The 26,420-nt window shown below is 55.5% G+C and overlaps 4 protein-coding genes across 10 annotated transcripts; 3 read left to right on the top strand and 1 right to left on the bottom strand.

The window, feature by feature from the left end:
• Positions 1-593: 593 nt before the first annotated feature.
• Positions 594-8,730, top strand: BABAM1 (BRISC and BRCA1 A complex member 1). Of its 4 annotated transcripts, XM_012535787.3 has the most exons (10): positions 624-716; positions 1,027-1,115; positions 1,618-1,956; positions 3,198-3,256; positions 3,851-3,971; positions 4,053-4,131; positions 4,863-4,887; positions 6,859-6,988; positions 7,184-7,270; positions 8,245-8,730. In XM_012535787.3, the coding sequence occupies exons 3-10, from the start codon at positions 1,669-1,671 to the stop codon at positions 8,446-8,448; spliced, it is 993 nt and encodes a 330-aa protein (XP_012391241.1). In that variant the 5' UTR covers positions 624-716; positions 1,027-1,115; positions 1,618-1,668; the 3' UTR covers positions 8,449-8,730. The 4 variants fall into 4 exon arrangements, with proteins under 4 accessions (XP_004277632.1, XP_033257390.1, XP_012391241.1 ...); XM_004277584.3 differs by lacking the exon at positions 1,027-1,115 and having other exon boundaries at positions 594-716; XM_033401498.2 differs by lacking the exon at positions 624-716 and having other exon boundaries at positions 1,008-1,115.
• Positions 8,731-8,862: 132 nt separating this feature from the next.
• On the top strand, positions 8,863-15,147 carry ANKLE1 (ankyrin repeat and LEM domain containing 1). 3 transcript variants are annotated; one of them, XM_033401496.2, is made up of 10 exons: positions 8,863-10,012; positions 10,090-10,242; positions 10,687-10,792; positions 10,906-11,050; positions 11,298-12,035; positions 12,167-12,344; positions 12,631-12,790; positions 12,899-13,028; positions 13,294-13,422; positions 14,851-15,147. In XM_033401496.2, the coding sequence occupies exons 1-10, from the start codon at positions 9,789-9,791 to the stop codon at positions 14,868-14,870; spliced, it is 1,983 nt and encodes a 660-aa protein (XP_033257387.1). In that variant the 5' UTR covers positions 8,863-9,788; the 3' UTR covers positions 14,871-15,147. The 3 variants fall into 3 exon arrangements, with proteins under 3 accessions (XP_033257387.1, XP_049564216.1, XP_033257386.1); XM_049708259.1 differs by having other exon boundaries at positions 14,775-15,147; XM_033401495.2 differs by having other exon boundaries at positions 13,294-15,147.
• A 951-nt stretch (positions 15,148-16,098) lies between these two features.
• Positions 16,099-22,736, bottom strand: ABHD8 (abhydrolase domain containing 8). Of its 2 annotated transcripts, XM_049708260.1 has the most exons (6): positions 22,528-22,736; positions 21,979-22,116; positions 20,570-21,317; positions 18,633-18,803; positions 18,282-18,498; positions 16,099-16,799 (listed from the first exon to the last, which is right to left on the bottom strand). In XM_049708260.1, exons 3-6 carry the CDS (start codon positions 21,307-21,309, stop codon positions 16,629-16,631), a joined length of 1,299 nt encoding a protein of 432 aa, XP_049564217.1. In that variant the 5' UTR covers positions 21,310-21,317; positions 21,979-22,116; positions 22,528-22,736; the 3' UTR covers positions 16,099-16,628. The 2 variants fall into 2 exon arrangements, with proteins under 2 accessions (XP_049564217.1, XP_004277630.1); XM_004277582.3 differs by lacking the exon at positions 21,979-22,116.
• A 1,711-nt stretch (positions 22,737-24,447) lies between these two features.
• Positions 24,448-25,805, top strand: MRPL34 (mitochondrial ribosomal protein L34). The gene is made up of 2 exons (XM_004277581.4): positions 24,448-24,643; positions 24,854-25,805. Exons 1-2 carry the CDS (start codon positions 24,570-24,572, stop codon positions 25,065-25,067), a joined length of 288 nt encoding a protein of 95 aa, XP_004277629.1. The 5' UTR covers positions 24,448-24,569; the 3' UTR covers positions 25,068-25,805.
• The last annotated feature ends 615 nt before the right edge of the window (positions 25,806-26,420 follow it).

Raw genomic sequence — 26,420 nt, 5'->3', positions numbered from 1 at the left:
CTGATGTGGACAGGCTTAGCAGACTTTAACAAATAAAGAAACTGAGGCTCAGTTTTTAAATGGTTATGGAGCTGAAGGGAGAACTGTGCATGAAGAAGGAAGGGTGGTTTGAAATAGTTCTGGCTTGGCATTTTTTATTTTTTGCAAATATCTGTGAAATAAGGAGCAGAATTAAATAATTGGGAGGGCCCTTGGGCTCTGGACCTCGCCCACCTCTGCCGCAAAAACCCCTCACTGAGGTTCAGTCAACTCTATTAATCACCAATCAGCCCCACCTCTTCTAAATCCCACCCAACTCAGTCCCGCTACATTTAATCACACTGCAAACTAGGACTTCTGCATCTTTCTGAGACTATCCCATTGAAAGCCCAACTCCACTCTGCCTTGTTATGGTAGAAACGCTGACCCGCACAGTCCGAATCTGCCAGAAACATAAAAACTCCGCCTTATCTGACTTTAGCCAATCACATTCCAGATCCCGCCCCCCTCAGCTCCTCTCCAGTCTATCACAATCCAAACCCCACCTCCTAGAACAGTATCAGCCTATCAGCTTCCAAGGCTCTCCAGCCTCGTCCCATACATCTCTCCTCTAGGCCTGCTGCCTGCTGAACTACATTTCCCAGGAGGCGTGGCGGCCGCGCCGTACCATTTCCGGCTGGTAAAGATGGCGGTTTCCTAGCGAGTTGCTGCTGAGTCGGAGGCAGGCTCACGCTACGGTGAGCAGGAGTTGGGTGGTGAAAGCGTGCGGGATCCGTCCCTAGAGGCCCCACTTCCCTAGCCCCACAAATTCAGCCCCTCACTTGCCCTGAGGTTTCCGCCTTCAGCTCTGGTTTCTCCTGTAGTCTAGCCTCCATCCCTCTTGCTGCAGCTGAGCTGTGTTTTCCTTAGAGGTTGTGGGGACTGCAAGGCTCAGAGACCATCCCCGGCAGTCCGCACCCATTGCCCAGATGGGCAAACTGTTCCACTAGCGTCCTGTTTTTCCTCAGAGGAATTGTAATACCAGATCTGCTCCCCTTCCGTGTGCAGACACCCCCTAGGCAGCCAGCGCTCCGCTGCGGAGGAGGGAACCCTAGAAGTTATTATTCTTTTATTCACCAAGACCTCTTCAGTTTCAGGTAACAAAAAACCCAACTCAATCTGGTTTAAGCAAGAAAGGGAATTTAGGCATAGCTGGATTCAGGTGCTCAGAAGTGTATCTGTCGTTTTTTGGGTGAGCATCATTACAGGCAAGCTCTGTTTTCCTTCTTGGAGGCAAAAGAGGCTCCTAGCAGCTCTCGACTTGTAACTTCCCAGCTTTGCAACTCTGACGAGTTCCTTTTCTCTAACAGCACTATTGGAAGCCTCAGAGCTGCCCCTCACTGGCGTGTGTTGGGTTCTGTCCCTACCTCTGAGCCATTCCCAGTGGCTCACTAGCCAAAAGGGGGAGGGAAGGGGTTAGCCCTACAGAAAAAAAATGGGAAACTGTTATCTCGAGTCAGCGTGGATGCTGGGCTGATAAGTGTTAAAGGCACCCATCCTACAGATGAGGAAACTGAGGCCCTGAGAGGAGTTACTTTTAGTAAGCGACTCATGCCCTGTTCTCCTGCCCAATAACCAAATGCTTTTAAAAACCCTAAGGGAAGGATCCTGGCTTCCCCCATACCTGCTCCATCCAGCCACTCAGGAGCCATGGAGGTGGCGGAGCCCAGTAGTCCCGCTGAAGAGGAGGAGGAGGAGGAAGAGGAGCAGTCAGCTGAGCCCAGACCCCGCACTCGCTCCAACCCTGAGGGGGCGGAGGACCGGGCACTGGGGGCCCAGGCCAGTGTGGGCAGCCGCAGCGAGGGCGAGGGTGAGGCGGCCAGTGCTGACGACGGGACCGCCAACCCTCCCGGAGCCGGTCCCAAGCCGTGGCAGGTGCCTCCACCAGCCCCAGAGGTCCAGGTGCGGACGCCAAGGGTCAACTGTCCAGAGAAAGTGGTAAGTGGGGGGCTTGACCAGTGGCTTCGAGGTGTTAGGGAACCTTGGGTTACACATCGTCTTTTAGGATCCACTCTGGAAAACAATCCCTTTGTTCTAGTCTCCTAGGGCTGCCACAAGTTACCACAAACTCGGTGGCTTAAAACAACAGAAATTCATTTTCTCACAGTTCCAGATGCCAGAAGTCTGAAATGAACATGTCACGTTCCCTCTGCAGGCTCTAGGGGAGGAGGCTTCCTTGACTCTTCCAGCCTCTGGTGGCTCCAGTCGTTCCTTGGCTTGTGGCTGCATCACTGCAATCTCTGTCTCCGTCTTCACATAGCCTTCCCCTTTGTGTCTCCTAGTCTTCTCTTTTCTTTTTTTTCTTTCTTTTTTTTGTTTGTTTTTTTTTTGGCCGAGCGGCATGCGGGATCTTAGTTCCCTGACCAGGGATTGAACCCGTGCCCCCTGCAGTGGAAGCGCAGAGTCTTAACCACTGGACTGCCAGGGAAGTCCCCAGTCTTTTCTTTTATAAGGACACTTGTTCTTAGATCAGAATGATCTTATCTCAAGATCTTTACCTTAATTGCATCAGCAAAGACCCTAATTCCAAATAATTTCACTTTCTGAGGTTCCAGGTGGATATATCTTTTAAATCTATTTATTTATCTTTGGCTGCATTGGGTCTGTTGCTGCGTGCGAACTTTCTCTAGTTGCGGCGAGCGGGGGCTTCTCTTCGTCGCGGCGCGCAGACTCCTCATTGCGGAGGCTTCTCTTGTTCTGGAGCACAGGCTCTAGGCGTGCGGGCTTCAGTAGTTGTGGCACGCAGGCTCAGTAGTTGTGGCGCACGGGCTTAGTTGCTCCACGGCATGTGGGATCCTCCCGGACCAGGGCTCGAACCCGTGTCCCCTGCATTAGCAGGTGGATTCCTAAACCACCGCGCCACCAGGGAAGTCCCAGGTGGATCTATCTTTTAGAGAGCCACAATTCATCCCACTATTCCCTTGTTTTCTTGTTTCTGTGTTGAATGTTCTCTGGTTTGTTTATTCACTCATCAACCTGGACTCCTAGTCCAGTGCTCTTTTCCCTCAGCTGCCTCCTTCTAAAGTGGATGGCTTAGCTGGGAGTTGGGAGTCATCATATGGCCTTTTCCAATGGGGCTGCTTGAAGAGGGCCAGCAGAGTGGCGTGGGGGCCTGCATTAATGTTCAGTTGCCCGGTGCTGCTAGTCACAGCTCTCACCACCCTTCAACTTCATTGCAGATCATCTGCCTGGACCTGTCGGAGGAAATGTCGCTGCCAAAGCTAGAGTCATTAAATAGGTGAGAGGAATATTCGGGGGCTTGAGCTTGCAGCTATGGCTAGGAAGGGCCCAGCCCAAAAAACGCAGGGCTATCTCTCTCAGACTCACCCCCGGGGCCTGGCGGTATTGGAGAGTAGCAGTGATAACTGGTAATGATACAGCTGCGGCCCACCGGGGCTGTGTTCTAAGCACTTGAGAGCGATCGCACGCCACCCAGGTCACAGCCATGACTCGGAAACTCCAAGAAGCAAAATGACTTGCCCGAGGCCTCCCAGCAAATGGGCAGAGCCAGATTCAGACCAAGGCCTGGCGGACTCCAAAACCCTTGCCCCTGAGCAGCTAAGTCTCATTGGGGTCAGGCAGCAGGGCCTGGATGGGGCCTGAGGACGAGCCCGCCTTGCCCTCCCTGGCACTCGTGATGACCCGCGGCTGAGCAGAGGTGGGGTGCCTCCCACGGATCAGATGTGAGACCCAGGCTGGCCAGAGGGACCCATCGGAGAGGGCAAGAGCTGGAGGGGGGGTCAGCTAGGCTGGGTTCGCGGCTGGGCTCTGCTGCCCCCACTGCCGCATGACCTGGGCCTTAACTACCCGATCACCCTCTGGCCCTCCCCAGCTCCAAAACCAATGCCCTCAACGTCTCCCAGAAAATGATCGAGATGTTCGTGCGGACAAAACACAAGATTGACAAGAGCCACGAGTTCGCGCTGGTGGTGGTGAACGATGACACTGCCTGGGTGAGGCTGGGGCAGGGCTGGGTGCCCTGGGGTCCCCTGGGGCTGAGGGAGCACCTCGCTGAGTCCCATGCTTCCCTGCAGCTGTCCGGCCTGACCTCTGATCCCCGAGAACTCTGCAGCTGCCTCTACGACCTGGAGACGGCCTCCTGCTCCACCTTCAGTATCCTTTCCACACAGGGAGCCCCGGGGAGCGGCCTGGCTCGGCCTGGCTCAGGTCTAGATCCCAGCTCTGCCACATCAGGCTTGGGCCAGCCACGTCTCTGAGCCTCAGTTTCTTCATCTGTAAAATGAGAGCCACAAAACCTCCTGCCCCACAGGGTCGCTGTGAAGATAAAGTCAGAATACAGAAGCAAAAACAGCTGATTTGGACTCTGGATGTCAAAAATGCATCCACTTAGGGAACACTTCATGAAGGGCTAAGTACACAGTCGGTGCTCAGCAAGTGTCCGTATGTGACTGAAAAGTCACAATCATTGCTACAGCCCCTCCAACCTGGGCATAGCACATTTTATATTAACTTGAACATTAAAGGCTCACTGCAGCCCAGAACTTAAATATGATATGATCCCTGTGAGTTACAAAGAAAACAGTAATGAGGGGAGGGGGACAGGGACACCCATGGCTCTCTCCATGAGGAGAATGGCCCTAGCCCTGAGGGAAAGGGGGCTTTGAATCACTAAGGGCCTTCAGGGCATCTGATGCCAGCCCCCTAGTTTATGATCTGTGCTGAGGGAAAGCAGGCTCAGAGAGGGCAAGCGACTGGGACAGGGTCACACAGCGTGTGTCCTGGCAACCGGCTCAGAGGCACCTGTGCTCTCCCGGCATCAGGAGGGAAGCCACCCACCCCTGCCCACCCATGCGCTGCTCTGCTCTCCTTAGCATTCCCACCAGATTTGGAAGGTCTCTTCAGCCTCATGTAAGTCCCCCATGGGGAAATTATTGTTCACCTTTGAAGAGAAGAACCCCTTCTGGGTAAAAGCTCCAGACAGCCCAGAAATAGTCCTTTAGGGAGGCCTAAAGCCTTCCGTTCTCACCCTTTCTCACTGGAACAATTGCTCACTTACCTGTCCAGAAGCATTTTTGCAAAAGAGGTTCCTTCTCAAATCTCGCCCTCTGTGTTATTCTCTGACAGCCCAGTGGTTCTCCACTACTTTCTTATTGATTGATTGATTGATTGATTGACTGCTGCGCTGGGTCTTTGTAGCTGCGCGCAGGCTTTCTCTAGTTGCGGCGAGCGGGGGCTACTCTTTGTTGCAGTGCACAGGCTTCTCATTGCGGTGGCCTCTCTTGCTGCGGAGCATGAGCTGTAGGTGCATGGGCTTCAGTAGTTGCAGCATGCGGGCCCTAGAGCACATGGGCTTCAGTAGTTGCAATGCATGGGCTCAGTAGTTGTAGTGTGCAGGCTCAGTAGTTGTGGTGCACGGGCTTAGTTGCTCCGCGGCATGTGGGATCTTCCCAGACCAGGGATCAAACCTGTGTCTCCTGCATTGGTAGGCGGATTCTTAACCACGGGACCACCAGGGAAGTCCCTCCACTACTTTCTTTTTTTTTTTTTTTTTGCGGTACGCGGGCCTCTCACCGCCATGGCCTCTCACGCTGTGGAGCACAGGCTCCAGACGCGCAGGCTCAGCGGCCATGGCTCACGGGTGCAGCCGCTCCGCGGCACGTGGGATCCTCCCAGACCGGGGCACGATCCCGCGTCCCCCGCATCAGCAGGCGGACTCGCAACCACCGCGCCACCAGGGAAGCCCACTACTTTCTTTTAACCTGGAGGCAGCCAACTTTTTCTTTAAAGGACCAGATAGTAAATATTTTTGACTTTGTTGGCCACATCGTTTCTGTCTTGGCGACCAGACTCTGCCCATTTTAATTAGAAAGCAGCCACAGACCATAGGTACGCAAGTGGGCGTGGCCGTGTGCCAATAAAACTTTATTTGCAGGCACAGATTTGAATTTCACATTTCTGATTGTCACAAAATATTCTCCTTTTGGTTTTCTTTCTTCCCAACGGTTTAAAAATGAAAAAGGTTCTTAGCTTGTGGGCCCAAGTATTCTAAGCCCTGTTTTTGCCAGCCCCTTGATGGTAGCCAAGGAGGTTGTTTTGCCCATCTCAGCAGATTTTGGAAGTGAATCTATGGGGTAAATTCCTAATGGAGAACAGGCTGGAACAAGGTGGTGTGTGTTTTTAATTTTGCTAGACTTTGCCAAAGCACTTTCCCAGGAAATTAACCCTGTTTACCTCCCCCAGCACCGGGGTTGCTCACACGCCTGAAAGTCCTGCCCATCTGATAGGTGGGAAGAGGCCACATCTTATTTTGCTGTGCTTTTCTTTTCATTCATTTTTAAGCCATTCAGTATTCTTTCAGTGAATTTGTCTATTGGTTCCCTTTACCTGTTTTTCTAGGGGGATGTCGGCTTTTTTCTTGTTGGTGATCAGATTTGTTTTTTACATATTAAGGACATTAGCCCTCTACCTGCCTAGTGCCCTGTACTCAGTGTGAGAACCATCTGTGGCTGAGTGGGGAACTGGGCAGTGACTTTGCATATAAGATCTGGTCCCTGCTTCAGAGTCTCCTGGCCTGGTAGGGCAGGTCCAGCTCAACACAGTGATGGGGGACGCTCAGGATGCTGAGGGTGGCCTGAGCAGGCCCTAGCTTTGGGGTCAGCAAAACCTCTGATGGAGCAGGAGAGGTCAGGCAGAAAGGCGAAGCTGGGGAGGTGCTGGGGCAGAGGGAACAGCATGTGGGAAGGCTCAGAGGCAACAGTGAACTTGGGAGGGGTCAGGTGGGGCCTCACATACACGGTGAGGAGCTGGGCTCTCTGAGGGTGACAATAGGGGTGTGCTACCAGGGTGTGCTCTGACCTGTCCCCCATCCCTGTGGCGCAGCCAACAGAAGACCGAGCTGCCAGTCACAGAGAATGTGCAGACGATTCCACCGCCGTACGTCGTCCGAACCATCCTGGTCTATAGTCGTCCACCCTGCCAGCCCCAGTTCTCCCTGACGGAGCCCATGAAGGTGAGGGAGGCCTGGGAGAGGGAGGGATGCCTACAGCCAGCAGGATGGTGGTTAGACACTAGGAGGGACTTCCTGACCACAGGAGCTGGGGTGCCTAGAGTCAGGTTCCCAGAGTCTTGGGCAGTAGCTGGGAAATTGTGATCATGGGGGCATGGGGTGACCAAAGTCCCAAAGGCTGGCTTTCTTCCCCTGCAGAAAATGTTCCAGTGCCCGTATTTCTTCTTTGATGTTGTTTACATCCACAACGGCGCCGACGAGAAGGAGGAGGAGATGAGTTGGAAGGTGAGAGGCTGCTGTGGGTGTGGGTGGCAGGCGGATGTAGGTGCAGATAGGATGGCTCCGAACCCACCTGCCCCGGCCTTGAGGGAAAGGGGGGCTTTGAATCACTAAGGGACTTCAGGGCATCTAATGCCAGCCCCCTAGTTCATGAGCTGTGCTGATGGAAAACAGGCTCAGAGAGGGCCAGCAACTAGGCCAGGGTCACACAGTGTGTCTCTGACAGAGTGGCACCTGGCAACAGGCTCAGAGGCACCTGTGCTCTCCTGGCATCAGGAGGAGGGAAGTCACCCATCCTTGCCCACCCACGCACGGCTCTGCCATTAGTCTTCTCTTTAGCGTTCCTGGTCCTGCTGGATCATGGTCATTCAACTTCCATTTCCCACATGTCTTCAGTGAACTAATGGGGCTGTTGGGACAGTGGCCCATGAGTATGTAGGGTCCTGTCCACTTCATCCCCAGCATTCCCTGCTTCTCTCTCTTCCTGCCTTCGCTTTCTCTGTGTCCTCTGCCTGGAGCACGCTTCCCTCCCTGCCTTGCCAGGCTCTGCTGGTCCTTTACATCCCAGCCCTGAACTAGTTGTGGCATCTCGAGTCGGCCACTTATCTCTCTGAGCCTCACTTTACCCAACTGTGAGCAGAGGGAGTTGAGCCCAGCTCCTACTTATACTTCAGTACCCAAATGGGAAGTCCGTACTTGGAGAAAACTTCCCTGCTCCTCAAGGTAGATCAGCATGGGGACTGAGGTCATTGTATCCGACTGTGCCTCTCCAGACTAGGGGCTCCAGCACTGAGACCTCTTGGGGTCCCTAGCACTGAGTGGGTGGCAGAAAATGTTTGCTGAATGTGGGAATGTTTTCTCGAAAACTCCTCTTTACCCTTCGGAACCCATTCCTGAGGCCCCCTCCTGGGAGGCCCTCCATGACAGGGAGGGCCTGTCAGGGGAACCTCTGCCTGAACAGCCCTTCCTTGGCCCCATAGGACATGTTTGCCTTCATGGGAAGCCTGGATACCAAGGGTACCAGCTATAAGTACGAGGTGGCGCTGGCTGGGCCAGCCCTTGAGCTGCACAACTGTATGGCCAAGCTTCTGGCTCACCCACTGCAGCGGCCCTGCCAGAGCCATGCCTCCTACAGCCTGCTGGAGGAGGACGATGAAGCCGCCGAGGTTGAGGCCACTGTCTGAACCATCCCCGTACATCCAACCTTCTAATACGAGGAAACATTTGGCCGAGAATGCTGGTTCTCACACTGGGCTCTGTGGGACCCCCAGAGGGAGGTCTAGGAGGTATCCAAGGCATGTGGGGAGCCCTGAAGGAAACCTAGGATTCCAGGAAGCATCCCAGGGACTCTGGACACCCATTCCCTATGTTTCCCAGCCCATATCCCACTCCCAGTTTTTCAGTTGTGATTCTTGTTGTGCCCTGTGTGATTTTTGTCATCAAAATAAAAATCTGAGAATCCCTAACCCAGGTCCACAACGATCAACTTGTGTTAATTGGAATCTTTTTCGTTGCAAGTGACAGAAAACCCACCCACTGAGCAGAAAGGAGAATGGCTTGGTTCTTGTGGATAAGAAGCCATGGTGTAGCTTCAGGCTTTGCTGTATCCAGGTGCTCTGACATTGCCATTGGGGAGGGCTGAAATACCCTGCATGGTTGGTGTTCAGTGTGCCCTGCTTTCCTCCCAACCCGTGGAAAGGGGTGAGATGGCTGTGACTGCTCCCCAAATCCCAACCCAGGTGAAGTGAGGGCTCTCCCAGCACCCCTTACGACTGGCCTTGCCTAGGTCATGTAACCTTGCATTGGGCCAGTCATGGGCCAGAGCTGTGGTACACTCTGATTGGCCAGGACTCCATCAAGCTTCTCTGGGAAGGAAGCTTTATAGCTCCATCAGGTAATAGTGTGGGTGCTCCCCAGAGGAAGGGAGACAGATAGAACAGGTGCATCACTCAACTATCTTACTGGATGATGAGCAATTGTGGGGAAAAAAAAGCTTACCAGCTAGGTTTTCTCAGTTCCTTATCAAACAAAAATAGCTTTATCGAGAAACAGCTTTTCCTTCCCATGAGGATTTATTAGGCACCTGTGTGCCAGGCCCCTCGTTCAACTTCACACCAGCCTGGAAAGGATTATTCTCCCATTTTGCATGTGGGGAAACTAGAGCCCTAAGAGGCCCAGGGCTCCAAAGTAATGGACTCCCGACTCCGCAGAACTGAAAATGGGCAACACAGAGCCACTGCAGGAGGGAGATATTAATTGAAGCCTAACATACTATCAGGGCTGCGTGCGCTAATGGAGGCCGCCTCAGCAGATGGTTCTGTAAGACCTAATGCCTTGGCACCATCGGGTCCCGGGAGCGTAGCTCCACCCCCTCCAGCAGGCTGTTAGTGTTTACGCGGTTTTGAGAGATAACAGCACACACGACGACCTCCACCCTACCGGGACCTTATCGGCTGCCCCTAGCCCTGACTGGGCACTACTTGGTGTCGCAGGCTCGGGCCAGCATTAGAGCTCCTGAACCTAGATGTGGACGACAATGCGTCGCGGGTCAGCCTGGCTGGGGACCCTGCGCTGCGCCGAGGGGCGGGGACCCTGGCCGAGGGGCGGAGCGGCGCGTGCGCACAAGGGCGCCGCGGGAAGTTGGAAATCGGCAGGTCGGGCAGCTGGTCTGGGGGACCGCCGGGGCATGGGCTCGGCGACAGTCCTGGCGCGGCGGCTGCAGGCGGCGCTGCGGAAGGAGGAGTTGCGGTGAGGGCAGGGCACGGGGTGCGTGGGCCAGGGGTAGGGGGCGAGTGTCGCGGTCCACTCTGACCCTCTGTCCTTAGGGCAGTGGAGGAGCTGCTGCGCCGTGGTGCTGACCCCAACCTGGTGCTTGAGGATGGCGCGGCGGCCATGCACCTGGCGGCCAGAGCCCAGCGCCCGCGGAGTCTGTGTTGCCTCGAGGCCCTGCTGCGCCGAGGCGGGGACCCCAACACTCGGTGAGGCAGGGTCTGGGCTCCGGGCAGCTTTTCCGCGGAGAGGGGTCTCCCGAGTCCGAGGGAAAGACCTGAGAGTCCTGGAGAGGGCGTCCCACGGTTCAAGGATGCGGACTCAATGCCCGGGGGCGGAGCTTGGGGAATCTGGGGAAGGATCTTGAGGGTCCAAGGGCAGAGGCAGGGTACCAGACCGAGGGTGGGGTATGAGGTTGCGCTGAGGCCAAATGGGGATCAAAGGTTCGGATCTGGTGGTAGGCGCTCTAGAGTCAGAGAGCAGAGGTTTGGGTCCTGGCCCGAGGGCGCAGGATCTAGGTTCCAAGTGTGGTGTCTCAGGCTGAAGGGCGGAAATGGGGGTGCTGAGAGCCAAGGCCTCGTGCGGGGGGTGGGAGGATGGGGGCGGAGATCGAGTTCCCTCCTCCACTGACCCCTCCTCCTCTCCTGCCCCAGATCGGCCGAGGCGCTGACGCCGCTGCACGTGGCCGCTGCCTGGGGCTGTCGCCGCGGCCTGGAGCTGCTGCTGAGCCAGGGAGCGGACCCCGCGCTGCGCGACCAGGTGGGGGTCCCAGCGCTGTTTGTAGCAGGGCAAACCCGGAGGGAGGGAAAGAGGAAGGAAGAGAGGAAGAGAGGGAGGGAAGAGGGCGCCCCCTGCTGACCGCGCCCATGTAGGACGGACTCCGGCCTGTGGACCTGGCCGAGCAGCAGGGGCACCAGAACTGTGTGCGTGTCCTTCGGGAGCTGGAGGCTCGGACCAGGACCCCAACACGGACCCGGGCAGACCCCCAGGAGCCAGAGCCCGAGCCCAAGCCTGGCAGTGAGTGGTGCCTGTGCGGCTGGGGGTGCTTAGCCTCTGATCTAGCTTTGCGGGTCTCTGTGTGTGACATCCACGCTCTCCCACTGTTTCAGTTTCACGACTAAGGTCTCTGGTCCGTCTCTGCCTCCAACTCTGTCCTTTCTCTTTGCGATTGCAGCCGCCTCTTTCTGTCTGATCTGACTTCCATCTTTGTCTCTCACTTCCTCCTCCCCTCCTCTCTGACTCCCACTCTTATCCCCTGCTCCAGGCCCAGGCCCTTGGGGAAAGGGGCTGAATATCAGCCCCTCTGGACCTCCCAGTGTGACACTGGACTCCACAACACTGGGCAGAGGTGATGACAAGGACATGAGCCTGGAGGCTGGCCCTGGACCCCCCAGCCTCCTTGCCCACCCTGAGATTGCTGGCACAGATGGCAGCTTGGAGTCCCCCCTAGGATGCTGGGACTGCAGCTCAGTTGCCTCCTTTGTCACCGCAGTTGAGGCCTCTGGAGCTGAGGACCCAACTGCCCACATGTCCCCCTGGGCTGGTGTCCGACCGTCCCAGAGGGTGCCAAGATCTTCAGGTACCCCACAGCAGGAACATCGAGCCCTCGTGGAGGACAGGGAGGCAGAACTAAATGCCCGTCTGCAGGCCCTGACTCTGACCTTGCCAGATGCCTCCCCCTCCCCCAAGTTCTTCCCAGAGAGGAGCCCAGCCCATAGTGCCCCTTGGGAACCACTGCCTGGACCCTCTGACTTCCACATCCCAAAAGATGACCAGTTGTCCCTCGACAGTGACGTGGCTGTCCTCTGGCTGACAGAGGATGAGGCGAGCGCCACAGGTGGCAGGGACCCCATCACCTCTTGCCAGTGCCCACCGGACCCCACCACGTCTGACCTGGAGCTGCTGCAAGGGCTCCGGGCACTTGGCAAGAGCCGCGGTCCCATCACGTCCTTCACCCGGCCATACTACCTCCAACCACTAGAAGAAGCCCAGGCTGCTCGTGGTTAGTATCCAGAGTCCAAGGAGCCTCCAGGAGTCCTCGGAGACCCGTGGCTCTCAGTGCAACCTACTTCTCCCTTCATCTCTGGGAACCATCCTTTCCTCTGTCTCTCTTGACTCAGTTTCCCCTCCCAGGCCTAGAATTCTCAGGGCACAGCCCAGAGCTGGCCAAAGCCCTGCGGACCGGCCGTATCCCAGATGCCCAGGCAGATGAGGATGCACTTGCCAAGCAGTTTGAGCAGCCAGAACCCACCAGACGGTGGCGGGAGGGGGTCATGAAGTCCAGCTTCACATATCTGCTGCTGGACCCCAGGTACCTGGAACAGGAATGACCCAGAAGTGGGAACTGGAAAATTCTGAGATTGGTTCTTATCTGCTGTGTGTCCTTAGAAAGGAAACTGGCCCTCTCTGGTCATCAGCTTCTTTATCTATAAAAGGCAGTTGGATCCAATTCAAGCTGCTGAGTGTCCTGGCGAACAGCCACCCACCCTGCCTTTTATAAAATAGGGGTCACTGGGCGTGGGTTGCTCTGTCTTTAAAGACTGCCTCTGGGGCGACTCTCGTCACTTTTCCTTCTCTGAGCCACCTACTTCTTCTAGGAAGACTCAGAACCTTCCAGCCCGAGCCTTCTCACTGACCCTGGCTGAATGCCTTCGGATTTTTGTCCATGCCATCTTCTACGTGGGCAAGGGAACACGGACCCGGCCGAATGTCCACCTCTGGAAGGCCCTTAGCCACCGAGGGTGGCCAGGAAAACAGGTGTGAGGATAAAGACCAGGTTCATGGCAGGGGTGGCACAGTTGCGGGCAGGTAGAGGAAGGAGGGAGTTGGGGGGCAGACCTCTGACCCTGCCCTGGCTCCCCCCAGGCCTGCCCCAAGGTGCGCCAGATCTTAGACATCTGGGCCAGTGGTCGCGGTGTTGTCTCCCTGCATTGCTTCCAGCATGTGGTTGCTGTGGAGGCTTACACTCGAGAAGCATGTCTTGTGGATGCTCTAGGTAGGTGCCTGGCTTGTGGGGTCGGGGGGGGGGGTGGTCACATGAAGGGCACTTGATCTACCGATTCCCTCACCCCTTGCCCCTCAGGGCTGTTCATTCATTCAATGAGCAATTATTGAGCACCAATGATGTACCTGCACATGCACAGATTTTGCTCCATTGGTTTATCCCTGCTCGAGGGCAATACCCAGTGGGTTTACTGGCACGTACTTCTGCCTGGGGTTCCTGGAGGCTGCTTTTGTGACCTTACTCCTAATCTCCCCAGGGATCCAGACGCTGACCAACCAGAAGCAAGGACACTGCTATGGAGTGGTGGCCAGCTGGCCACCCACCCGGCGCCGCCGCTTGGGGGTGCATCTGCTGCACCGTGCCCTCCTTGTCTTCCTGGCTGAGGGTGAGCGAGAGCTATGGCCCCAGGACATCCAGGCCCGTGGCTGAGCACTGGGGAATTGGCCATCCAGCCTAGGTCGAGATCAGGGTGTTTGAATGTTCCAGCTGCCCCGCGCTGAGAGCAGCCCCCCATCTCCAGCTCCAGAAGGCTGGTGGGGGAGCAGCAGGACAATCTCTCCCTCGGGCTGAGGGAGGATTTTATTACAGATGGAACTGCTGGATAGGTAGTGAGCTCCCTGTCATGGGTGGAGAATAAGGGGATGTGGGAGGAGAACAAGTAGACCAGAAGGTTCTTTGGAACACTCTGGTGCTTTGAAATATGCCAGTGCTTTGGCAGTTTGGTCCTGTTTGGGCAAACAGAGTCCATTTTTATCTCCCTGACACAGGGGACCCACAATGTAGGCTGGGCTGGGGGCTTCCTCAGCCACATGAAGGGAATCTGCCCAGCTCAAGAGTTAGGTTTCGCTGCTTCCCAGCTGTGGGACCTTGGACCAGCAAGTTCTCTGTCTGAGCCTCACTGTCCTCAGTTGTACACAATGGGGAAAGTGCGAGGTTCTACCTCAGGGGGTCACTGAGGAAATCAGATTAAACCATCATGGGGTAAAGTGTTCGGCTCAGAGCCCTACTGAGCCAGAGGCAGCCCTGCAGGCGGAAATTCTCTGGGGGAAGGCGGCAGGTGTTGGGATGTTCTCGAGGTACCGGGGATGTTCTCGAGGTACCGACTTGTGTATTGAGGGGTGGGCAGAGCTGGGGAGGTCATCGCGGTGTGGGTGTGAGACACCAGCTCTCCTTGGCATCACTGTGTGACTGGAGCCTCCTGGTGTTGCTTCTCTGAACCTGTTTCTTCCACTATAAAATGGGATCACTAACCCCATCACTAACCTCTTTGCTCTTTATGCAAAAAGCTTCAGTAAGTGCCAAGCCACTATCCTGGTGAGGTGGTGGCAGGATCACTTAAATTTTCCAGAACTTGCTTCTTCAAAGCAGTCCAGTGGGTTTAGGGAGTTGGTGAGATCCGCTGCCTCATTGGGTTCGTCACCTGCCTGTCATCGTGGCTCAGAGAACCAGGTCCTGCAGGGGGCGGGCTAAGGTTCCACCTGCCTCCTGGCCTCCACTACTGAGCCCCTGGCTACTCTGGCTGCTATGGTAATTAGGGTTCCTGCCTCTGGAGTGGGCCTGGGCTCTACCATTTTAACTGAGCTGAAGAAACCTCACTCCGAGCTTCCCTTTCCTCATGTGTAAGACAAGTAATTCTCCCAGACACCAAATAGGTGCTTGATAAAGTGGTAGCAATTAAAACAGCATGCTGGGACTTCCCTGGTGGCGCGGTGGTTAAGAATCCGCCTGCCAATGCAGGGGCCACGGGGTCAAGCCCTGGCCCGGGATGGGAAGATCCCACACGCCGCAGAGCAACTAAGCCCGTTCGCCACAGCTACTGAGCCTGCGCTCTAGAGCCCGCGAGCCACAACTACTGAGCCTGCGCTCTAGAGTCCGTGAGCCACAACTACTGAAGCCCGCATGCCTAAGAGCCCGTGCTCCACAACAAAAGAAGCCACCGCAATGAGGAACCTTCACACCGCAACGAAGAGCAGCCCCCGCTTGCCGCAACTAGATAAAGCTCGTGTGCAGCAACGAAGACCCAATGCAGCCAAAAATAAATAAATAAATTTATTTAAAAAAAAAAAACCAAACAGCATGCCATCTCCCAAGAATACACAAACAGAAAGAATCCAGAGACATCCCTCCCCCCACCAAAAAAAGAGGCCCAGAAGAGGTGGGATTTGTCTAAAACACAGGGTATCCCAACCTTAGCCCTACTGACTTTTGAGACCAAGTTACTCCTTGCAGTGGGGGCCGGGGGCCGTCCTGTGTACTGTAGGGTGTCGGGCAGCATTCCTGTACTCCACCCACAAGATTCCAGGTGCACCTCCCCCTCCAGTTGTGACAATCAAACGTATCTCCAGAATTTGTCAACCAACAGCAGTGCCCCTGTAAGAACCCCTTTAAATTAAAGGTGGGTTCACAAACCAGTGGGGAAAGGACCAAAGGTGCAGCAACTGAGGGGACAAATCTCCCACTGGCCACACAAACCATGGGTAAACCTAGATATACATACATTAGAATAAAATATAGAGGACCAAGAGCACAGCCATGGAGCAGGGAAATCCAGAGAAATCTGGATTCAAAAAAAAAAGATTCGAAATAAAAATCATCATGACAAAAGCCACTCAAAACCAAGTTATAAGATAAAATGGGACAGTAAGAGGTACTAACGTGCTGTGTGGTGTGGAGTGAAGGGGATTCAATGAACCTATGGGTGTCAGGCACTCAGCACAGGGCTTTGCATACAGCTGACACAATTATGGCTACTGGAATCAGATGCAACCGTCCTCGGATCCTCACCTCAACTTCAGCATCGACCTCAGTTGGTTCTCCTTCTCCCCTCCAGGGACGGGCAGCTCACTCCCTATCCGCCTTCTGCTCCGGAAATACTGCCCAAGTAGCCCCTGCATTTTGAGGAGGGAGGGGAACTCGGGAAACAAGCCTGAACGGCCGACATCCTCAAGTCTCTGTGGGCCAGCACTGAAGGGGAGGCACTCGACTCAGTTCAGTCTGCACTTGGGGAAACTGAGGCTCAGGGCGGCCCCGCGCTTCGGTCACCCAACACAGGCCTGGAGGCTCAGATTGTCACTTTTTATTGAGTTACAAGTTGAGATGTGCGGGTTCGGTGGTGCCAGCCCCTCCCAAACCCTCCCTCCTTGGGCCACAATAGCTCCCAGCGCCGAGGAATGGGGGGTGGTAAGGGGTCTCGGGCATTGGGGCGGGGTCTCGAAGGTCCCTGCGGGGCTCGTGGGTCCCAGGATCAAGCACGGCGAACACGGAAGACAGAGAGCGGGGTGGTGGCCTGCCTCGGCCCTGGCGTTTTGGGGTAGGGGGCTTCTGTACAAGGTCATCCTCCGCGGGGGTCCCGGCTATGGCCCCGAAAAACCGATGGGTCCCGCAGGACTAGCAGAGAGCGGTGTGTCCACCTGGCTCCCACGAACGCCACGTCCTGCCCAGCCGGCCTGGGGGGCGTCTCTCTGACCTGACCCCGCCCACTGGAGCGAACGGCCCGCCCAGGTGGTCCTCGCGGGCGGCAGACCCAACTCCGGCTCCGGGCCCCTCCTCAGGCTCCTCGGCTCACTAAGCGCTACCCTGCCAGCTCAGCGGCTACTTCTTTTCCTCTGGGGGCGTGGGCAGGGGCTCGGGCAGGGCCTTGGGCGAGGGCTCGGGCTCCCAGAGCAGGAATTCGTGGAGCAGCGTGTTGACCGTTTCCGGACACTCCAGCATCACCATGTGGCTGCCTTCATCGATGAGCTTCAGGAAGGCCAGGAGCAGGATCTGTGGAGGACGCGGGCTCAGGGCAGGCAGAGACAGGCCGACGGAGCTCGGGGCCAGGCTGCCCTGGGACTCCCCCCGCCCCCCCCATCTATGCATGGCCTCCAGCATCAGGAAGTCCTTCTTGCAATCTACCCTATATTCCTCCACTTCCACCCAAGGGGGATCTGGAAGATGGCCTGTCACCCTGCTGGAGCCCAACTGGATATTCATTCATTCGCCGTTTATTAAGTGCCTACAATATGTCCAGAGCAGGATTTCTCAACCCGGGCACTAATGCCATTTGGGGTGGGATCATTCTCTGGGATGGGGACTGTTCCGTGCACTGTAGGATGTCGAGCAGCATCCCTGGCTTCGATCCACTAGATGCCAGTGATAGCATCCCACTCCCCCGCCACAGTGTGACAATTTAAAATCTCTCCAGGGACTTCCCTGGTGACGCAGTGGTTAAGAATCTGCGTGCCAATGCAGGGGATACAGGCTCGAGCCCTGATCCGGGAAGATCCCACATGCCGTAGAGCAACTAAGCCAGTGCGCCCCAACTACTGAGCCTGTGCTCTAGAGCCCGCGAGCCGCAACTACTGAGCTTGCGGTGTAGAGCCCTGGAGCCACAACTACTGAAGCCCACCTGCCTAGAGCCTATGCTCCGCAACGAGAAGCCACCACGATGAGAAGCCTGCGCACTGCAACGAAGACCCAACGCAGCCAAAAATAAAAAATATAAATAAATTAAAAAAAAAAAAATCTCTCCAGACGTTGCCAAATGTCTCTTGGGGGCAAAGTCACCTCGGTGAGAAATCACTGACAGATGGAGAGTCTCTCATGCTAAGGTAGGGTTTCTCAACCTCCACATGACAGACACTTGGCGCGGGATCATTTTCTGCGGTGGGGATGTCCTGCTCATTGTAGGTTACTGGGCAACATCCTTGGCCTCCACCCACCAGATGCCAGAGCACCTCCCTCCCCTACAGTTATGACAACCAGAAAAGTCTGCAGACATTTCCAAGTGTCCCCTGTGGGGCAGAATCATCCCTGGTTAAGAACCACTGGCCCAGAGCTATTCTTAGCCCTAAGGATCTCAAGACCCTTTCTGGGGAATCTGATCTAAAGATCCCCAGCTCACCCTTGAAGAATTATGTAGCCCATCACAAATCCCAACTGTGAAGAGTGCCTTTTTTTTTTTTTTTTTTTTTGCCATGCTGCCTGGCATGTGGGATCCTAGTTCGCTCACCATAGATCAAACCTGTGCCCCCTGCAGTGGAAGCATGGAGCCCTAACCACTGGACCGCCAGGGAAATCCCATGAAGACTGACTTTTAATGTGCAGTGGGGACAGCACATAAACCTACCACCTGTTCAAGGCAGCCCCACTTTCTGGATTCCACCTTTGACTCTCCATCTAAGCTCTGACGTCCCTGGGGCTGGAGCACAAGGCAGAGTCCCCCTGGACTGTGCAAGGGGGATCTGAAGGGTGTGGTGGCCATACCTCAGCCATGCGCTGGTCTTCCTCCACCGGCACAAACTTGTCGTGCATGCCATGGACGAGCAGGACGGGCACGGTGAGCTCGGCATGGTAGACCTCATCGCCCTCGGGCCAGTACTGGCCACTCATCATGGCCCGAAGCACAAAGGAAGACACATTGAACGCATTGCCCTCCTTCAGCAGCTGCTTCTCTTTGGCCCCTTGGCGGGCGAAGCCAGCCCTGGGGGTGGGGAGGCACTGTTGGAGCCCTCATGACAGCTCAGCCACCAGGGGTGCCCCCATGCCAGCCCCAGCCATATAGCTTCCCCTCCCATCCACCCTGGGGAGATGCCAGGGCAGGGCCAGGTCACTCACTTGAGGAAGCTCCAAGCCAGACAGGGTGACAGGCAGTGCAGGACGCACGTGGGCATGTTGAAGATAGAGCAGAAGCTGGGCTCCAGTGCCGTAGGGCCCCCGCCGTTGATCATGATCATCTTGTGCACCAGATCTGGGTACTCATGAGCCAGGAACGTGCAGAAGGAGACACTGCCCCATGGATGGATGGTGGGGAGGGTTGAAGGGCAGTGGTCAGCAGGATACAAGCAATGAAGGGGTTAATGCCCTCCCCTCACCTAGAGGCATATACTTGAAGGCCAAGATTCTTCCCCTGGGGTCCATGGGCACCAAATGGGGGTGAGGGATGGGTGGGGCATCTCGAATGCCCTGAAATTGAGAGACTGTGTGTGTGTGTGTGTGTGTGTGTTGAGGGTGGATTTTTTTTCTTTTGGAGAAAGGATCCAAATACACAACTTTTATCAGATCCTCAAAGTCATCATAACCCCCAAAGGAGTAAGAATTACTTATTGCCAAGTGTTAGGAAAGCTATTTGATTAAACCAACCCTTTGGCTTCTCAGAGAACGTCCCTGTTTCCAGCGTATCCCTTCCCTTTAAGGATCTTCTCTCATTGGCCCCTGGGTGTGACACATCTGCCTGCCTTATGCAAGGTGGAAGGGTGCAGGTACCTCTCCTCATTCCCCCTAAAGCAGAGTTTGTTTTGCAAACTATGGCCTGTGGGCTAGCTGCTTGTTTTTGTAAACTTAAGTTTACAATCTTGTAAATGTGTAAAATATTTTATAAATATTTATTAGAATAAAACCATGCCCATTTGTTTACAATTATGTCTGCTTTCTTTCTACAACAGTAGACATGTGAAGTTTCAACAGAGATCAACCATTACGGCCTGCAAACCTAAAATATTTACTATTTGGCTCTTTAAGAAAAAGTTTGCGAACCCTTGCTGAAAAGAGGGACAGGATACAAGCAGGAGTCAGGTGGACTTGACTGTCCCAGTGACTCACTGTGTGCCCTTGGGCAAATTGCTTAACCTCTCTGAGCTACCATCTCCACATTTGTGACATAGTAACTGTGCGGACCTCACAGCATTGTTATGGGGTCACAGGAATTTCCGCAGGTGGGTGCTCATTCAATTGGAGGAATCATTTAGCATAAGCATCCACTTTGAGGTATGTTTTCATATAAGCAAATAGGAGCTATGCTATTTCCCAGTCTGGCTTCCTTTCTTTTGGAAACTTATGTAACATTTCCTTTTCTTGTCTAGTTGCATGGGCTACAACTGCTAAAACAGTGGTTCTCAACCTGGCTGGCTGATCAGATCCTGCCTTTCCTCCTGGGTAAAGGACAGAATGGTACCACTTGGCAGTGATCGGGCACCCAGGCCCAGAGCCTTCCATGGCGTGGGCTCTCATCTAAATGCTAGGTGGTATTATCTGTCACCCCTTTAAGGAAGAATGAATTATAGCAACCTGTGCCCTTGTAAACAAAAATTATGGGATTCCAATTAGTCTTTCCTTGGAGCCCTTGGGGTCTCCAGAGCAACCAATTTTTGAACTTAGTTGAAGACAATGGTTCTCAGCTAGGGGTGATTCTGCCTACCAGAGGACCCTTGGTACTATCTGAAGGCATTTTTGATTGTCATGATCATCACTAGACCATTGTGCTAGCGGCATCTAATCGGCAGAGGTCAGGGACGCTGCTAAACATCCTACAGTGCACAAGAAAGCCCCTCACAGAAAAGAATTACCTGACCCAAAATGTCAATAGTTCAGGGATTGAGATACTGCTTTAAAAAATTGTGAAACAATAGCATTGGTGGCAGGAATCCCTGTTTTGTTGCAGATGTTAGCGGGATTTTTCAAGAAGGGAAATCTTTCAAGAAGTATTTTGTGAGTGGGAGTCCAGTTCCTGCCAGTCTCCACCCTTCACCCTCATCCCCACCCCAGTGTTGGCTCACCCGTAAGAATGCCCAATGAGCACGTTTCGCTTCTTGGCATAGCGCTTGAAGATGGCACGCATGTCCTCTGCCAGTGCATAGAAGGTGTAGGCGGCGGCCACCTGGGGCGCTGAGCTGGCCCCGTGGCCGGCCAGGTCGGGCGCCACCACCTCGTAGCCCAGGCGCACAAAGAAGTCCAGCTGTTCCTTCCAGATGGCCAGGGAACCGCCGACACCGTGGATGAAAAAGAGCACCACATCGGCCTGGGCGCCCTTGCAGCTGGTGATGCGCTTCTCACAGTCAATGTGGATGGTCCGCTTGGGGCGTCGGGCTCGCCGCCGTCGTCCGCCACTGCCACTCCCAGCACTGCCTGGGCCCGAGCGGGTATCGCTGCCCGCTGGGTCAGCCAGCTCTACCTCGAGGGCGGCTGGTGGCTCCCCAGAGCCGTTCTGCCCGTGCAGGAGATCAGCTCGTGGTGCCCGGCCCAGGTTCTCCACCAGTAACCGCCCATTGCGGTACACGGTGATTCTGCGCTGGCAGTGGACCAAGCCAGATTGGTCCCCCTGGGCGGCGTCTGACAGTGGTGGAGGTGGGGTGGGGAGCGGAGCGGGTCCAGCATGCTTCACCCGCAGCACGCGGCCAGGCTTGACCTCCACAAAGGTGTAGCCATCACTAGACTCCACACTCTCCAGGGGCCCCACAGCATTGGGTGGCGCGCCCAGCAGGCAGCAAAAGATCCCATCGGTCACCCCGGTCAGCATGGTGTGTCCTGTGAGTGGGGTTGTGACAGCCAGGTCAGAGGCCATCTAAACAGGGAGCCTTCCACTCCCATAGCACCCACTCCCCACACCTGGGTCAGGTGAGTTGCACTGCGAGGCCCCATCTAGGCTCCAGTTTGGGGGTGGCCAGAACCGGCCACGCACTGAGATGTTTTGTCTGGTCAGTGCCTGTGTGGCGTTCGGCCACCCTTCTGGGCCAGCCTAGTCTATCCTAGAGAGAAGGTCGTGGCTGACACCAAGAGGCATTCACTGGGGGTGGCTTCCCGGAGGAAGGGACGTTGTGGCAAATGTGGCCCATCCTTGAGGACCCTCCAGCTCAGGTTTATAGCAGTAATGCCTTCCTAAACCCACTCATTCATTCGTCCATTCATTCATTCATGCACTGTTTCCTTAATTCACTTTCACTAAACCAGCATACCCTGAGGGCTCCAAAGGCATCTAAAAATGTGCAGATCCCAAAGAGCCCCCATCCCAGGCCTCTAAACCTGGCTTCTGAAAGGTGAGACCCTGGGAGAGGGGTTTCAGGACTGAGCTCCAGAAGCCCTTGCCCAACTCCCCAAGACCACGAGTGCAATGGGTCTGTTTCACAGACCTACAAGCTGAGGCTCAGACACTCTGGGAAGAAGATGCTCTGTCCCCACTGTTCAGTACCTTGGGTTCTTGGGAATCTGGCACACAGCCCCCAGTGGTGGAGATGAGGATGGAGAAGGTAAAGCCCTGGCTGGGGGCCTCCAGGCCTCCATCCCGCTCCATGAGGGCTCCACGGCCCTCACTCCGTGTCCATGGCAACTGCAGGCAGTTACATAACTCGAGGGGGATACCCGCGCAGCGCACCCCCATTGTTCAGGCCCTGGTGATGGGACCAACCCCTCCCCGTCCCCATCCTGGGCTCCGCGGGGATAATGAACGTCGAACACCCGTCCTGCAGTGGCCCGTACTTGCTGAGGAAGGGGAAGCAGGCCGCGCCCCCCACCTCCGGCGGGGTTTCAACCCGGGATTGCCAAAGGGGGCGCAGATGCGCCACACCAGACCCCCTCCACAGAGCCAGGCCCCCGCCTCCTGGGTGCCCGTCAACCCTGCGGCGGGGGTCGAGGCCACTGAGGCTCCGCGGCTTCCTAAGGGCTTTGTGGACACCCCCCATCCAAAGTGAAAGACCCAGGGGCCTCAGTGTCCCCTTCCCACGGCCCGGTCCCTGCTCACCTCATCGAGGGCCCTGGGGCCCGGGGCAGGGCAAAGGGGTCCCGGGCGGAGAAGCCGGCGTCCGCCTGCGGGCGCCGTTTACATGGTGGCGCGGGGTCGGGCCGGGCGCGTTTACGCGGGCGGGCGCGGGCCCAGGGCGGTCAGTGCGGGGACATCCCGCTACCGCCTAGCGAGACGGCCCTTTAAGTGTCTCCCCCGGGGGGGGGGGGGGCGGGACCGTGCACCGACTGACTGGAGCCTTGGCCAATAGCAGCTGCATAATGACCTGGCCTAGTTAGACTGCCAATCAGAGGCGGCAACTCCGGGATGAGGGCGGGCTCTTGGGGCAACGACCCCGCCTCCCTCAAGGTTTACGGAGGTGGAGGGAGGGATTGGGCCTGGTTAACCGCCAATAAGGGGTCGCATCCTGAGGTCTTCCGGGCCCCTCCTCGCCGCAAAGAGGATCTCCTCGGCTAGCCTCTGCCTCCGAACTGCCCTGTCCCCTCCAAACGGAGCCCCCATGCCCCTCTCTCTGTGCTGACCTTTCCGTTCTACAGTCTCCCAGATCTTTGCAATTTCAGGTGGGGAAACTGAGGCTCATAAGTGGCACAAGGTCACAAGGCAAGCTGGAGGGCAGAGATGGGACTTGGAACCACGGCTGTGTGATTCCAAGTTCTGCAAATTGTTATTCGTTAAACCATTAAACAGATATCTTGGAGCTATGGGTAATTAAGGAATTGGAGTTTCACAAATAGGCCAATTTAACTGGTGACCCTGGTCCCAGCCGGAGCCAGAAAGCCCACAGTTCAAATCCAGCCTCTACCCTTTGCTGATATGTGACCTTGGGCAAGTCCTTTCCCTGAGACTCCATTTATTTCTCTATGGAATTAATTCCCTCATGAGTTTGCTCAGCAGGGAAAGTGCTCCATACATTTATTGGCATTATTATTGTACTGCTGTAGTATTGTAGTGGTTTGCTAAATGATGGTGCAGGTAGGATGGGCTTCAGAGGACAAGGGGTTAATCATCCCTTCCCCACTCCTATCCCCTGGAATTTGCTGCCAGAGCTGGGTTAGGTCCAGCCACCCACTCTTGCCTACTCAGGTGCTCCTGGGAGACTACAGTTTATTAATGCAGAAAAAACTCCCCTCCCCCTCCCCAGGCTGGGAGATACTGGGGTGCCTGCAGGGACTCAGCTGCAAGCCTGGCCCTTGAGGGCGCCCTGGGCTTCAGGGAGAGTCTGGGGAGAGCTGTGTGGGGGCAGTGTTGGGCCAGAGGGAGGGATAGGATTGGGGGAAAGGAGAGTATCTCAGGAGGATTTTAAAAAGATGACTAGGGGAGCACCAGGCAGAGGAGGTTGTAGCTGAAATTTAGGGTGTGTGTGTATGGCGAGAGCGGGCTTCAAATGCCTGCCAGATATTTTCCCTGGGGCAATGGGGAGCCGTAGAGGGTGTGTAAGAAGGGAAAGGGCTCAGATATGAGTATTAGAAAAATAGGGCCTGAACGGGGGCACCGCCAAGGGCAAGCCTGCAACCGTTGAGTTCTGCAGATTGAGAAACTGAATGACCACCCCAAGGACATCCAGCCAACACCAACTCAGACTTCTGGGCTCCCCGCCAAGGGGCGGAGACTTGGCTGGGGCTAAGGGAAAGCTGCCAGCCGTGTGCCGTCTGCCTGGCTCCCGCTGGGGGTGGGAAATTCAACCAGCCGTTTCCTGAGGCTGCCACCAGCTGCGCCACCGTCACTCCAGGGTACCCTCTGTAGAGCTACAGGAGAAGGAACTACAACTCCCAGCAGACCCAGGGACATAATGTCTTGTACGCACGCGCATGCGGAGGAGGCGCCGTTCGCCTGTCACCTGCTGGTCCACAAGAAGAACTACACTCTCCTGTGGGCCCTGACGCTCACGCCTAAGATGCGGTGCGCCTACGTAGAACTACAACTCCCGCGGCAATGAGGGCTCCGCCTAGAAGAAACTACATTTCCCAGAAGTCCTCGTCCCGCAGCTGCGGAACCTATGGGCTTTGAAATAGCTGCCACCGGACGGCGTGCCGGCGGCGGACATGGCTTTCTCGACCAGATCGGTGGGGCGCCTGTTGGGGCCAGTCAGTAGGTCAGCGGCGCTTTTGGGTGGCAGGTGAGTCCTCAGGGGGACCCCTTCCCAAATCTGGGAGTAAGGGCGGCGTCGGGGACTGGCCCCAGCTGTTTACCAACCACATGACCTTCCAATGCCTTGAGAACTCCTCGAGCGCCTTTATGCTGCCAGGCTCCCTCTGGCATTGATCGGGAAACCCAAGCTCGGAGAAGTCAGAAGTCACACAACGCCCCCTCTAATCTTCCCCGGCAGGTGGCTCCAGCCCCGGGCCTGGCTGGGGCTCCCCGACGCCTGGGGACTCCCCGCCGTGCAGCAGACCCGGGGCAAGGCGCGCGGGAACGAGTATCAGCCGAGCAACATCAAGCGCAAGAACAAGCATGGTTGGATCCGGCGCTTGAGCAAGCCAAGCGGCGTCCAGGTCATTCTTCGCCGCATGCACAAGGGTCGAAAATCATTGAGCCACTGAGCAGCGCGACGCTGCCCGCTGGACCCCCTCCCCCCCATTAAAGCATTTTTCCTCGCTGACGACTGGGACTCGGACGGACATGAATTCTCAGATTTCGGGGTTGGCCCAGGGGAAGAATTGTGGGATTGGACTGGAAGAGGGAGTGGGAAGTCAGACCTTGCCAAGTGCCTTTTTACGCTTTTGAATTAGGAAGAATTTCGAACATGTGCATCAGTCCACAGAATGGTACAGTGAACGCCCTTGTAACCCGGTACACAGCTCTACCCACAACCTATCCTGCCCTCTCCTGAGGTGCAAATCTCGGGCAGCAGGTTATTTCTTCTGTAAATATTTCAGAACTCACTTCTCTAAGATAATGGCCCTTTAATACATATTCACAAAGCTTTTCAAAGCTAAAAAAAAAGGTCAACAATTCCTTCATGTCATTAAAAATCTAATAAATGTTCAAATTTTCACTTGTCTTATAAAATGTCAATTCTCACAGTTCTAGGAAGGCTTGTGGAGAGGTGGGAGGGGTTTGAATCCTCCACCTGCCCCTTGGGGATGGGCTCTGTGACCTTGAGCAAGATCTTAGCCCTCTGAGGTTCATTAGGTTCCAATAAAATGGGACTTCCCTGGCAGTACGGTGGTTATGACTCCAGGCTTCCACTGCAGGGGGCGCGGGTTCCATCCCTGGTTGGGGAATTGGGATCCTGCATGCTGCGCGGCCAAAAAAATAAAGAGGATCCATCCTTAAAATGAGATGCTTATTTCTCCTCTGCTGTGATGTTGGTGTAATAATACTTAGTAGCTTCCACATAGTAACTTATTGAGTACTTCCTTAATAAGTTCTTGTTCTCTGCAGGCTGTCAGGCTGATGGTGGTCGTGGTGGGGGGGCGGTGGCTTGATTCGTACCCAGGCAGTTTGGACACAGTGGAGTCAGGGCTGGGAGGATGATTGTGAGGACTGTGGAGCCCAGAGGAGGCACTGGACTTTGCCTTGGGAAGAACGCAGTCGAGGAAGGCTTCTTAGAGAAGGTGGCAGGGTCTGGGAGAGTCCAAAGGGAGGAGGGATTGGACGGGTTAGGATAAAAGTGGACGAAGGAGACCGGAGGGGCCCAGAATTTGGGACCGAGGAGGCGGGACTGGATCCTTGGGGTACTTGGGATACTGGGATACTGGGGAGACAAGGGAAGTGTTTCAAAGATGCTGTCAGCTTAAAGATATCAAGCGGCTAGTGTGGGAGCAGTGCCGAAACCTAAGGTTGGGACCCCAGGGAGGAGGCTGGGAGTGTAACGGTGGGTCCCTATCCTTCCGGGGGCTGCTGTAAGAACCTCATGAACCACGATATGAAAAAGCGTAGCAAATGCTAGA

Source organism: Orcinus orca, chromosome 3 (genome assembly GCF_937001465.1).
Source record: "Orcinus orca chromosome 3, mOrcOrc1.1, whole genome shotgun sequence".
NCBI classification, from domain to species: domain Eukaryota; kingdom Metazoa; phylum Chordata; class Mammalia; order Artiodactyla; family Delphinidae; genus Orcinus; species Orcinus orca.
The sequence above is the reverse complement of the archived record's forward strand: the minus strand, read 5'-3'. Positions and strand labels throughout refer to the sequence as shown.

Bases quoted from the DNA above. Each gene is read 5' to 3' on its own strand.
- ANKLE1 (XM_049708259.1), top strand. From the start codon at position 9,789: ATGTGGACGACAATGCGTCGCGGGTCAGCCTGGCTGGGGACCCTGCGC. The intron at 12,036-12,166 runs GTTAGTATCCAG...TTCCCCTCCCAG, and splicing joins AGAAGCCCAGGCTGCTCGTG to GCCTAGAATTCTCAGGGCAC. The intron at 13,029-13,293 runs GTAGGTGCCTGG...TAATCTCCCCAG, and splicing joins ATGTCTTGTGGATGCTCTAG to GGATCCAGACGCTGACCAAC.
- ABHD8 (XM_049708260.1), bottom strand. From the start codon at position 21,309: ATGCTGACCGGGGTGACCGATGGGATCTTTTGCTGCCTGCTGGGCGCG. The intron at 18,499-18,632 runs GTGAGTGACCTG...CCCCACCCCCAG, and splicing joins CTGGCTTGGAGCTTCCTCAA to GGCTGGCTTCGCCCGCCAAG. The intron at 16,800-18,281 runs GTATGGCCACCA...CGTCCTCCACAG, and splicing joins AAGACCAGCGCATGGCTGAG to ATCCTGCTCCTGGCCTTCCT.
- MRPL34 (XM_004277581.4), top strand. From the start codon at position 24,570: ATGGCTTTCTCGACCAGATCGGTGGGGCGCCTGTTGGGGCCAGTCAGT. The intron at 24,644-24,853 runs GTGAGTCCTCAG...CTTCCCCGGCAG, and splicing joins GCGGCGCTTTTGGGTGGCAG to GTGGCTCCAGCCCCGGGCCT.
- BABAM1 (XM_004277584.3), top strand. From the start codon at position 1,669: ATGGAGGTGGCGGAGCCCAGTAGTCCCGCTGAAGAGGAGGAGGAGGAG. The intron at 1,957-3,197 runs GTAAGTGGGGGG...ACTTCATTGCAG, and splicing joins TCAACTGTCCAGAGAAAGTG to ATCATCTGCCTGGACCTGTC. The intron at 3,257-3,850 runs GTGAGAGGAATA...GGCCCTCCCCAG, and splicing joins AAGCTAGAGTCATTAAATAG to CTCCAAAACCAATGCCCTCA.